Source organism: Schistocerca americana, chromosome X, assembly GCF_021461395.2.
Source record: "Schistocerca americana isolate TAMUIC-IGC-003095 chromosome X, iqSchAmer2.1, whole genome shotgun sequence".
Classification (NCBI taxonomy): Eukaryota; Metazoa; Arthropoda; class Insecta; order Orthoptera; family Acrididae; genus Schistocerca; species Schistocerca americana.
Window position 1 is genome coordinate 409,417,557 of NC_060130.1, and position 13,985 is coordinate 409,431,541.

General features: G+C 41.8%; 1 protein-coding gene across 2 annotated transcripts in view; it reads right to left on the reverse strand.

Moving 5' to 3' along the window:
- Positions 1-2,850, reverse strand: part of LOC124555198 (putative Dol-P-Glc:Glc(2)Man(9)GlcNAc(2)-PP-Dol alpha-1,2-glucosyltransferase) — a 109,746-nt gene extending 106,896 nt beyond the window's left edge. For both annotated transcript variants that reach the window (XM_047129043.1, XM_047129044.1), the window contains exon 1: positions 2,611-2,850. In XM_047129043.1, coding sequence (XP_046984999.1) covers positions 2,611-2,790 — 180 coding nt within the window. In that variant the 5' untranslated portion in view covers positions 2,791-2,850. The remainder of the gene's footprint in view (positions 1-2,610) is intronic.
- Between the last annotated feature and the right edge of the window lie 11,135 nt (positions 2,851-13,985).

A 13,985-nucleotide genomic window follows, 5' to 3' on the forward strand; every position in this document is an offset into this window, starting at 1 on the left:
CTGATTTACAACACTATTCCTAACATAATTTTCTGCAGTAATCTCCATCCATTGTTTTCAGCACAAATGTGAAGAAGTCTCTGCAACATTTACTGTATTTACATAGACAACACACACTGTCCAGTCGCATTTATGTGAGCACCACTTGTATTCGACGTCATCGTACAATAGCCACTCACAGGTGGCAGCACTATCAATGGGGGGTATATAAAGCGTGTCTGGAGGAGGAGGAGGGGAAACACTGCAGTCATCATTGTAATGTACAAACAAAGCAACTTATCTGATGTTCAAAAGGGCATGATGATTGGCTTTAGAAGAAACAAGACAGTAAAAAAATTATAGACCTCCCAGTCAGCATTCAGAAATGATTTGAGAACGCAGTCACTCACAGACCAACTTGTGCGACACATACCCATCCAAATACATTTGTGAAGTAGTCCGCAACACATACCCTCTTAACATCTCTCGTAATAGCAGACCAATATCCATCTACAGTATTTGTGCATGCCCAAGTTTTAAAAATTCTTAAACTCCGCTCAATCATTAACAACAAAATGTTAATTTAAACTCTCCAACCACCCTGAAGTGGCCTACCCATCAGTATTAATACTACTACTATCCCATTTGACCTTACCGAACAGAGGTTTCCACTACACTACTGTAACACACTCCCCTGAATTCTGCCTCCATTACTAATTAAACCTACAGAACTACAAACCTCCCAACCAGAAAAAAAATCAAGTGACCACAGGCTTCATTACATGCAAACTGTACACTCCACCCTAAACAAAATAAATAAAAAATATAAAATAATTAAATTCTAACATCTCAAACCACGTACTCCTAATTCTACATCTACACGCGTACTTCGCAAGCCACAATACAGTGCATGATAGAGGGTGTCTTGTACTATTGCTGGATGTTCCATTTCACGTTCCACTAATGGGTAGAGAGAGGGAAAACTGCCCAGATGCTTCCATACAAGCCTTGATTTCTATACTGTCTTCACAGTCCTAAGGCAAGATGCATGTTGGAGGCAGTGGGTTCATTCTGCAGTGTGCCACAAATGCAGTTCTCTAAACATACTCAGAACTGTTCTGTGAATATAACATGTTTCTGTTCCAAGATTTCCCATATGAATTCACATACAATATTTCCTTAATGCTCAAATGTGAATCAAACCTACTGGTAGCAGATCTAGCAGCATGCCCCTCCAAGTTTGCTTGTGAACTTTACGAGTCCTTCACATCTCTATCTTGCACATCACATACTTACATAAATCGAGTCCTACAATACTCTAGAATTTGTGTACCTCCCAACAATCATTACAATGACGCAGGATTAAAACTCTTGCTGTAACTTATTTTTGACTGAGTTTGAGGATATTGCTACCATTAATAAGAGTAATTTTGGGGCCCAGCCTGAATGTTAATCCACTCACCACAACCATGTTTAAAGTTTCTCTCCTGACTAGAAAGGATGTGTATTCCTCTGCAATTAATATAGTTGTGCTACACATGTCTCTGCCAAGTAATAGATGTAAGAACAGCACTTGTGCACCCCACAGATATTTTTCTATCAGACCTATTAGTGCAGTCATGACACTGAGCACCACTTCTGATAGTACAATGAATTTACAAACGCAAATCATAGCAGTCCTATAAGCAATTGGATTAGTAACAATGCCTGGCTCCAAGAAACATGCAATAAGTTATGGAAATGATTTCACAAACCACTATCTGTGTAACCTACACTATATAGACATTTGATGGAAGGCATCAGAGAAAATCTCCAAACCAAATCCCCATGAGGAAATGAATTCGCCCCCCCCCCCCCCCCCCCAACACTCTTCCTGGGACTAATTGTCGAGTATGTGTTTGGACCTGTCTTGTGCAGCCTGTTATATATGTGATCCAACACATACAGGGAAACGATGTAATCGCAGCCCTTACACTTGTAGAAGTTACCCTTCAAAATTCAATTAATCGTGATGTTGCAAGGTTAGGTATAATGCCTTGTCAGCTACAAGGTTAGATTACACTAGCAGAGAATGGGAAGTTTATTAGCTTATCAAATTATGCCAACAGGCATCCAAACACTTTTTGATGCCACACCAAAAGTAAAATATGACCAATCTTAAGGAGGTATACTTATGTAATCCCAATTATTAACTCAAGATACCGACAAACAATACGATGGATATGGTTTACAGTCTTCCGACACATATTCGCTGATGTCCTATCGAAGAAGTGGATTCTGATTAAAAATATTGCATGTCATATTTCTTTCCCACATTCGTGGAGGAAATTTAAAAAATCACAAAAACATATAAAGACCATGATCTTCGGGGATTTTGATAAGGTTTATAAATCGCCGGAACCTAAATATGAAAGTCATTTGAACAAAGTCTACACTATAATTTGGTCTCGTGGGTGTACCTATGATCTACAGTGGACTGTTTATTAGCAATAAAGCGAAATGTATTTGATTCGTGGAGCCGATAGTAACCGGCAACATCAAGTATGAGCGTTCAACTATAGCCTCACTTGAATAAAATACATTATGTCAAGAACAATTATTAGAAAACATCTGATAAAAATTGTTTAATACCTGCAGGAAATTGCCATCACAGTAATTCCGGGCTTGGGGTATGTGAAACACCTCATCAACAAGTGGGATAGGATGCACTTTGTGCAATCTCTCAAATATGAACACTGTGAACACGCTAAACACAAACCACACAGAATACACATTCCACATGCGATTTATTATACTCTTCCACAAACCCATTTTTACGTATTTCTGTAACGTCACCAACGGCCAACAATCAAACGTTCAAACACCACACTTTTCAAGCCCACACAAAGATCATACCCACAAAGATATTATTTTGTCTAGCCTCCATATGAATTAGGAACTTGCACATGCAGAGCAACTTTCCACGCGCAAGAAAATTAACGCCACTTGGTCGCCTTTCGAGTGGCGTCACCGACGCTACTTGTGGAAACAGCCTAATTCGTGTGGTGGCACTGTAGTGACGCTACTTTTAACAAAGCCCCAGAAATTAAAGTAGTTTCAACTTTGTTACACAACTTTTCTTTCCCCACAATCGATTGCCATGTCGTCACTGAATTTGGAAGAACAATCATGGCATATTGGTTTTCATATTGCTATTTCGTCCAGTGTGTCTCTTGCAGTACAAAAAACAATTATCGTTAACAACAATAGTGTACTTTATCGAACCATATGAGGAGTAATTTCGTTTGTGGAGGCACAAAAAAGAGTACTACCAAGGCAGAAATTTCAAAATATTTGAAGCCTTGCATGAATTTGTGTACGGTATGGGGAAAATTGTTCCTGATGGTGCTTTACATATTCAAAAGCTAAAAAAAGTAGCATTCGCCATGTGCACGAAAAAAAAAAACACAACAAACTGTTAAAATCTTATAAGAAGATGCATATCCATGTCCATCTGACAGCCAAAAAACTGATTTCTCGAAGTTATGTACCAGCTATATATATATATGTATATATCAGCCATCTACTGTCACATATTACATGGGTGTGAAAGTAAAAACTGAGACAGGTGATAACAGAAGCTTACAGGCTTACTGAAATTGAAACTGACAGTTTCATGTTGAATGATAATGCTTGTCACTAGGTCACGAACTACTGGCACTGCACCTACACTCATATATCAGTTTTTTCCAAGCAGCGTTAATAGTCCCATCTACTGGCCCCTTCTATCAATGGTCAACTGCTAAATATCAGTTCTCACACATGAGTAGAAAATAAGAAGAGCCAGTAGCAAAATTTAGTGTGGCAATAAGAATGATGATTAACATTTTGAACATTACTTAACATATGTTCCTTTGACAACACCATCTTCTAGTTAGTGGACCTCCCTGCAGTACTGTTCCCAGTCATCAGCAGTTGCTAACAGAGGGATCTTAAAGAGACTGTCTTTGCATATGTCCCCTGAAAAGCTACATTCGGTAAAGAATCTTTTCATTTTTGCCCATGCCTGCTCCACCTCACTTAAATCTTAACTAAAGGACAGCAGGCAAACAAACGTGTTGCATTTCTCTTTAGCCATTTCGTTGACCACGGATGATTTCTTAGCAGGTCTATGTTCTTGCATGAAAGGAATATAGCTTGCTTCCTCATGCTCTCATTACAGGTCACACACCTCTTTTGCAGCCACTGTAACACCCTCTCTTTGGTAAAATATTGTGTGATTGCTTTCTCCACCTATCTGTTTTGGCATGGATTGTTGTAGTTCACAATTACTGTTTTTTGAGGACTATCTGAGAGAATCATATTCACAAGCCAATTTTCAATTTCTTTAATGTGTCTAACGGTATTAGTCACCTTTTGTAGATTCAGCCCAGAATTTCAGCTGGGCCTCCTTGACAAGCACCTTCCTTGATTCAACACTACCAATAACATGTGTAGAGAAGTTTCACTATTCCATAACACTCACAACATCCTCCTTCCACCAACATTTCCCAAAAGTCATATTACTATCTATTCAAGTTTCAGAGAAATAAAATATTTCTGCAGCTGATCCCCTAAGGTTTCATTCCTATAGTGAAAGCGACTACTTTTCAATACTGTCTCCACACTCTAACAACAAAGACCTCTTGTTCTGCACATTTTACCATGTGAATCCAGTGGACCACAAAATATTATTCAGAGATTTAATAGCCCAAGTCTCCTTGATCTTTTTCTCTACTATTGGGAGAAAAATCTGCAGACTACTAACAATCTTCTGCACTTCTATTGGTAGTTTCACGACGTCCCTTCGAAGTTATCCAACTGGATTCTCCTAGTAGATCTTGGCCTACGCGAAAGATAATTGGAAAAAAAAGGGACAAAGTAGATGACATTCTATGTAGACAATATAGTTACAACTAACAAAAGGTGGTCCTCAGGCATGGGATCGGCTTTCAGAAACATCCTACACACTTATATAGGTTATGGTACCAGGTATCACACCACACAATCACCATTAATTTAACAAAAATGATGGTGACTGTCATTTGTATAAATATGTGTAAAACTTGATATGTGATGCTATTCGTACACCGAAACAGTGGTTTAAATCTCCATCTGGCAAACTAAATTTAAAACGTATGTGATTTCCCCAAATCGCTTGAGATCAGTGAATGTGGCAGAAAGACAGAAACATTCCTGCAAAGTGTTAGGAGTCTGGGTTGGAACAAAGATATCCCATAAGAAGCTAAAGAAGTAATATCTATAAGTTACTACATCCCATACTGACCTATGCATCTGAAACAAGGGGAATGAAGAAATGTGATGTAAACAGACATGTGAAATAAAGTTCCTCAGAAATAGAATAGGAGTAACAAGGAGGGATAGGATGAAAAATTAAAGGGTAAGGGGAACAATGAAACAGGAAGCCATGGAGAGTAGAATATAAACATCAACACTAAAGTGCTATGGACACTTAAAGAGAATGAAAAACAAGAGATTCTCAAGAAGATACATGAAATGGAGATGTGAACAGAATGAACAAGAGGAAGACCAAGATTAGAGGTCGAAATGTGTGGAGGAGTGTGTTGAAAAAAGAGGTCAGGACTAGATCAAAATGAACACAGAAAGATGGCAGGAAAACAGGACTGCATGGTGAGGCTTAAGTTCCAAACAAACCCAGCTTGGAGATGCAAACTGTTCAAGATCATGAGATGTTGCTTTGGAGGATGTGCTATTATACCTGGGATCCTAGCCTAGGTGGTTTTCGGGGCCTTGCCTTGTAGTGGAGACAGTACCAGATTTTCCTGAAATAAATAATAATAGTTTTACAAAAAAATGAGTATTTTAAAGTAATTCAGATAAAGTGGAAGCCAGTTTCAAAGCACAGTTAAACTGAAAATTTTGAACAAAAATGACCCCTTGCCCTTCCCTGAGGTACACTATGTGATCAAAAGCATCCAGACACCCGCAAAAACATAGGTTTTTCGTATTAGGTGCATTGTGAGGCCACCTACTGCCAGGTACTCCATATCAGCGACCTCAATAGTCATTACACATCGTGAGGGAGCAGGATGAGGCCCTCCCCAGAACACACGGACTTCGAACATAGTTAGGTGATTGGGTGTCACTTGTGTCATACGTCTGTGCGCGAAATTTCCACACTCCTAAACATCCCTAGGTCCACTGTTTCCTATGTGATAGTGAATGGCTTGGTTCAAATGGCTCTGAGCACTATGCGACTTAACTTCTGAGGTCATCAGTCGCCTAGACCTAAGAACTAATTAAACCTAACTAACCTAAGGACAGCACACACATCCATGCCCGAGCCAGGATTCGAACCTGCGACCGTATCCGTCGCTCGGTTCCAGACTGTAGCGCCTAGAACGGCACGGCCACTCTGGCCAGCTGTGATAGTGAAGTGGAAACGTGAAGGGACACAAACAGCACAAAAGCGAATAGGCTGACCTCGTGTGTTGACTGATAGAGAGTGCCGACAGTTGGAGAGGATCGTAATGTGTAATAGGCAGACATTCATTATGAGCGGCTGCTCATAAGCTATACATCACGCCGGAAAATGCCAAACGACGCCTTGCTTGGTGTAAGGTGCATAAACATAGGACTACTGAACAGTGGAAAAACGTTGTGTGGGATGACGAATCACGGTACACAATGCGGCGATTCGATGGGAGGGTGTGGCTATGGCGAATGCCTGGTGAACGTCATCTGCCAGCGTGTGTAGTGCCAACAGTAAATTTCGGAGGCGGTGAGGTTCTGGTGTGGCCGTGTTTTTCATGGAGGGGGCTTGCGACCATTGTTGTTTTACGTGGCGCTACCACAGCACACGTCTACATTGATGTTTTAAGCACCTTCTTGCTTCCCACTGTTGAAGGGCAATTTGGGGATGACGATTGCATCTTTCAACACGATCAAGTACCTGTTCATAATGCAAGGCCTGTAGCGGAGTGGGTAGACGACAATAACATCCCTGTAATGGATTGGCCTGCACAGAGTCCTGACCTGAATCCTATAGAACACCTTTGGGATGTTTTGGAACGCCGACTTCGTGCCAGGCACCACCGACCGACATCGATACCTTTCCACAGTGCAGCACTCCGTGAAGGATGGGCTGCCATTCCCCAAGAAACCTTCCAGCACCTGACTGAACGTATGCGTGCGAGAGTGGAGGCTGTCATCAAGGCTAAGGGTGGACCAACTCCGTATTGAATTCCAGCATTATTTTCAGCCTGGTGTCCGGATACTTTTGATCAGATAGAGTATATAGAGACAACAGCGGTCCTATCGTACTTCCCTGCAGCACTCCTGACACTACTCTTGTCTCTGATGAACCTCACTGTGTTGGCCCAGAAACCACTTCATCACTCTTCTGACGATTTGTTAACTTGCGACACAACATGACTTGGTACAACAGTCACTTCACAGTGGCTACATATACAGTGTTATGAATTAGATATCATGACGTTTGGCTTCAGCTGAACACAAAACATGAGCAATCCGAGGTCCATCAATTGTAAGGTGACTATAATTTCGTACCTTACAAACACTCATCTACAAACTTTGCCGTGATCTACAAACACAATTAGGTATCACGTAATCGGTTGTACATCATATACATGAATGTATAAAGGAGACTGTCATTGTCACATACGCCTTGTAAATAATTGTTAACGCTCATTGCATGAAAGGTGATAGAGTGTCTTTATTATGAGAATCGCGTGATGAATGCTTGCCTATACTAGTAGAGGTTGGAATGCCAGTGGAGATGAAACGGCAGGCAGAACTCAGCAGATGCAGTACATACGGTGATATCGCAAATTGATTCTGCTTATTAGGGCTATAAAGCTAAACAGCTGTGATAGCGTTAGTTTATTTCCACTGAGGTTCCACACCACCATAGATCATCTTTGAAAGTAGTGTCTTCTAGTGTTTGGTACGTAGATAATGTCAGTCATTTTGCGCTATCGATATTAGAACGCGTAGTCCTAGTAAAGGGCAGAGTTGGGCAATTGATTAATAATTTTAGTTGGGAAATATAGACTACTGTACTTAAAGGGTTGACTTTAATCTGTAATAAATATATATTGAACAACAACGTTTATAATTTAGTAGTATTAGTTGCATTCATCATACATTTATGTTTAGATTGTAAAATACAAATGAAAAGAGAATAAAGAGATCCTAAGATCTGCTTCAGGGGGTAGTCAGACAGGGTTCATAAAGAAAGACAATAAGTCACATTTTTTTAGAATTTGAGTTAACATTGAATTGCACATTTTGAATGTTCACCATGTCGTTATATAAAGACAGGAGACCAGACCAACCTCTCCTTCATTGGGGTATTGTGACTGGAACGTTAGCATTTTGTAGAGGAAGGAAATCAGTCCAGACTGAAGTCCCACTTTTATGAAACACACATAGGGGCACTACAAGTTTGTCGATCATCAGTGCGCTACTCTCTTTTTTTTTGTGCGTTATTTTGAGGTGACTGACTGCGTAACTGCATAGTTATTGTATACTTAAGTATTTTATTATTTTTCGTTATACAGAACCTATAAAAATGAGTTTTATCATGTCTGACATCTACAATGTGACGGTAACGAATGTCGATTTTACTGAACTCTATGAATCAAAAGGAAGACGAAAGGCTGATCCGTCACTCTGTAGGCAGAATGTGAGAAAACAACGTAGGACCAATGGGACGATTATACCAAAAAAACCTGTTGAGCCTGCGAGTAGACTATACTAAAACGTAATTTACCCATTCTAGAATACTGTATATCCATCTCAGCTTAGTAGTGAGGTTAGGGAGCGACATTAAGTTATTAGCTATATGTAGTTATTTTGTTTCTGCTCCATCCTAGGAGCAAGAATAAATGTATGCAGAAACTGCCTTCTGGTGAAGTATTATCAATTTATTGGCGGGTTTCTAACACAGACAGCAAGGATCAACAAGACGCATTCTTACAAAGACTCATTGATAGTCATCCTGTTGCCTAGCACATTCAAATACCATGTTATGGTGGGTGAAAAACGAATAGAGATATGCATTAAAGCGTTCTGTTCATTGTATGGTGTAGGTCTGAAATGAGTGAGAAGACTTTGGAGACTTCTACTACTTGGTCGAAATCCAAAAGACTTACAAGGAAACAACCCCCAAACAGTTTGCTTTACCTCCAGAAAGATTACTGGTTGTTAAAGAACTTGTTGAGAGCTTCCCAGTGCACGAAATCCATTATTCTGGGTCTGTTATTGAATATTTGGATGAAAGGCGTAACGTTAAAGAATTACATAGTATGTTTAAACTGAAACACCCAGCTGTTAAAATTGGCTTCATATCTCACTGTCAGTACTTCAAAATATAAGAGGCGTTCAAAAAGAAACGAGCCACAGTCGTAATCACAGAAACCACCTGTATGTTAGAAGTATTGCGCCTGGCTGTTGAGACACTTGGCCCACTGTGACACAAGGCATGAATAGCTGCCTCATAAAATTCCTGGGGCTGCAATGTTAACAAGTTCCGCATATACAGCTGGACGTCGTCGTCTGAGGTGAAGCGTTTGCCCCTCAGAGCCTTTGTAAGAGGACCAAAAATGGCGTAATCACAGGGAGAGAGGTCCAGACTGTATGGAGTGTGGCCGAGAACCTCCCATTTGAATTTCTCCAGGAGTATGAGGCTTTTGATTGTCGTGAAGCAGAATGACCCCATGGGTGAGATTGCTTGGTCGTTATGATTTGATCGTGAGGCGAAGCGTGGTCAAGGATTGTGAATAGCGGTGTTCATTCACTGTAGTCCCATGCAGCAGAAAGTTAATCAGGAGGAGGCTATCTTGGTCAAAGAATAACGCCATCTCTGAGGGGCAAACGATTCACCTCGGACGATGGACGTCCAGCTATACATGCTGAACTGGATAACATTGGAGTCCCGGGAATTTTATGAGACAGTCATTCACGGCCTTGTGTCACAGTGGGACAAGTGCCTCAACAGCCAGAGTCAATACTTCTGACATGCAGGTACTCTGTAATTATTCCTCCAGCTTCTTTCTTTTTGAACCCCCTTATAGAATCCAACAAGAAATTCTGTCAGCCTATACTTGATTGCTGCTGTACATGCGAGGCTCTGAAAATCAAAGTAAAGAGCTCGCATTTGAGCGATGCAGCGAAAATAACTGCTTCTGGTAAGATGATAGTACACCAGCGGAGAGCAAAGAAATGTTATAACAAATTAAAGCAGGAGTCTCAAAGGAATGAAAATGAAAACAAGATTTATGCCATTTGCCTAGGTTATAAGCAAAATTTAACTGTACCAGTAATTCCCTTTCAGATAACAAACTACTTATGTCAAATTAATGTCAATGATTTTGCCATACATAAGATCAAATGGATTACTGCCAAATATATCTGTATCATCAAGGGGATGATGCTGTGTGATCTGTCAAACCGTTTACCACAGGATAGGAATGTGTCTAGCTTCCCCTGGTGTATGAATACATTATTGTTAAGAGTATCCTGTCTTGGACGACGCTGTTAGGGAAATTTATAATGTTAATAATTGATAAGTGTTGCACCATACGGATACACACTCATCAGTGCAATGGTGGATTTTAAACTTGCTCCAGGAGGAGACCAAGTGGATACTATAACACACAAAATATTAGTGCACTTTATTACACTGTAGATAAAAGGAATTACTTAACTTTTTACAGTTCATTTCCACTGGGATGTCATGACGTCTCTGAACCTTAACTGACTATTTGTAAATGAACATTAACCTATCATTTGATACAGACAAAATGCCAGTCTCTCACTCCAAGTACATTTAACAATAACTTTCACATAGAGTTCTGCCTAATACATTGGTCACACAGCTGGCCTGCTAGAAGATCTTAGCTGACGATTGCGGACAGTGCTAAGCAGTACTGTACTCAGCCATAAGTAGAAGAGCAGTTGTAGTAGCGAAGTGAAACGTTGCTGGGCGTAGCTACATTAGGGTCGCTCATTCGTTGATGCACCTTGCAGCGACTATCTTCTGTTGAAGTTGCTTTCGAAGGCATCAACCTTGCTTTGGAACCACCCTGACACCACACTAAGTGGCTAACAGTACCTTTAGATCAGTTTTGCTGAGACATTCCTTCAAAATATATTACATATTAAATATATTAAAACATTACATACACTCCTGGAAATGGAAAAAAGAACACATTGACACCGGTGTGTCAGACCCACCATACTTGCTCCGGACACTGCGAGAGGGCTGTACAAGCAATGATCACACGCACGGCACAGCCGACACACCAGGAACCGCGGTGTTGGCCGTCGAATGGCGCTAGCTGCGCAGCATTTGTGCACCGCCGCCGTCAGTGTCAGCCAGTTTGCCGTGGCATACGGAGCTCCATCGCAGTCTTTAACACCGGTAGCATGCCGCGACAGCGTGGACGTGAACCGTATGTGCAGTTGACGGACTTTGAGCGATGGCGTATAGTGGGCATGCGGGAGGCTGGGTGGACGTACCGCCGAATTGCTCAACACGTGGGGCGTGAGGTCTCCACAGTACATCGATGCTGTCGCCAGTGGTCGGCGGAAATTGCACGTGCCCGTCGACCTGGGACCGGACCGCAGCGACGCACGGATGCACGCCAAGACCGTAGGATCCTACGCAGTGCCGTAGGGGACCGCACCGCCACTTCCCAGCAAATTAGGGACACTGTTGCTCCTGGGGTATCGACGAGGACCATTCGCAACCGTCTCCATGAAGCTGGGCTACGGTCCCGCACACCGTTAGGCCGTCTTCCGCTCACGCCCCAACATCGTGCAGCCCGCCTCCAGTGGTGTCGCGACAGGCGTGAATGGAGGGACGAATGGAGACGTGTCGTCTTCAGCGATGAGAGTCGCTTCTGCCTTGGTGCCAATGATGGTCGTATGCGTGTTTGGCGCCGTGCAGGTGAGCGCCACAATCAGGACTGCATACGAAGGAGGCACACAGGGCCAACACTCGGCATCATGGTGTGGGGAGCGATCTCCTACACTGGCCGTACACCACTGGTGATCGTCGAGGGGTCACTGAATAGTGCACGGTACATCCAAACCGTCATCGAACCCATCGTTCTACCATTCCTAGACCGGCAAGGGAACTTGCTGTTCCAACAGGACAATGCACGTCCGCATGTATCCCGTGCCACCCAACGTGCTCTAGAAGGTGTAAGTCAACTACCCTGGCCAGCAAGATCTCCGGATCTGTCCCCCATTGAGCATGTTTGGGACTGGATGAAGCGTCGTCTCACGCGGTCTGCACGTCCAGCACGAACGCTGGTCCAACTGAGGCGCCAGGTGGAAATGGCATGGCAAGCCGTTCCACAGGACTACATCCAGCATCTCTACGATCGTCTCCATGGGAGAATAGCAGCCTGCATTGCTGCGAAAGGTGGATATACACTGTACTAGTGCCGACATTGTGCATGCTCTGTTGCCTGTGTCTATGTGCCTGTGGTTCTGTCAGTGTGATCATGTGATGTATCTGACCCCAGGAATGTGTCAATAAAGTTTCCCCTTCCTGGGACAATGAATTCACGGTGTTCTTATTTCAATTTCCAGGAGTGTATATGAATATGCAACTCACTTGTAACCACTCACATTAAGATTTTCTATGCCACTTGTTATATGGTGTTCAGACAGAAAGAGGACATAATTTTCCATCTAACTGCTAGGATCTTGCAAATTAATAGCTCATTTACTTTATTTTTTACCCTCCTAATATTCTAATGAAGCAACTTTGTCCTCTATTATTGTGAAATGAACTGGAAGCCTCTGTCATTTTAATTTCTTTTGATGCTGTCTGTCTGAATTATGAATTTGCCCTAATGTAAGTGTCTCAGCTGACACCACTTACCACAGGGATTTACCTTTTGTACTGGTAGCCCCCTTTGTGTTTTCTGCCAATGGATATACTAACACTTGCTTACCACTACTATTTGGGGGGGGGGGGGCATGAGATGTATACCCTCATCTTCCTATAACTACTACTGTAACAATACCAATATGAGGTTTTGCACCCATCTGAAAGAGCCTTTTCAGCTCATATGGTTACTCGCTTTAGTGCAGAGTAACGCAGTGTGGGTTATAATGCCAACAAACCTCCACAAAGCTCACATTCAGTAGCTGCTCCTATTTGGTCCTTGTCACCCGTAATACTGTATTTTTCGCTTTTAGCCAGGCTGTTTCCAGCTACCCCACTATCAACACTGGATCTTTGTTAAAATACTTACACATTTGTCATAAGTTTTCTTTTACCTGGCTAAGACTATTATTTCGTTTAACAAAACTTGTGACCTCCTAATCTGCACCAAATTTTTCTTGTCATCGTTGGCCTACGCTTTTCCCATGACTGCAATCTTGCACCAGAACTCTTCTTCTCCTGTTCTGTTTCCCACTTGCCTTATCTGTACGTTTTGGAAATACTGGTTAGCTGAGGATGAGTAGAATAATGTACTGACACTTTGGCCACGAATTCCACAGTTAATTGTCACTATTGTACACCAGTCAAATACAGATCAGATAGCCACGAAAAAAAAAATAGCTCAAGAAAAGACTAGAAACTGCCAATCAAAGATCATAACCTCAGGTTGCACATAAAAACATGTTTGTGGTTGCTACAGATCATATTGTGGGTGGAGTAGATCCTGACGATCTATGCTCCATCTCCCTATCGTACAATGAGAATAGCGAAACAGTCTCCAAATATAGGCCCGAAATATTCTGCCAGTTATTGACCTAACTAAATTTCAAACATGTAACAACTTAGCAGCATCGACTCTCTCAGATTCAAAGGGTTTATTGGGTTTTTGTAGTTTGGTCAGAATATTCTGAATGTAGCATAGGTAAATTTTTTTGGCTGGATCCTTGTGCATATTATATAAAAGTTCTGCTGTATTACAATGTACCTTGTGGCGGGCTAAGCCAAAATGTGATGTTAGTTT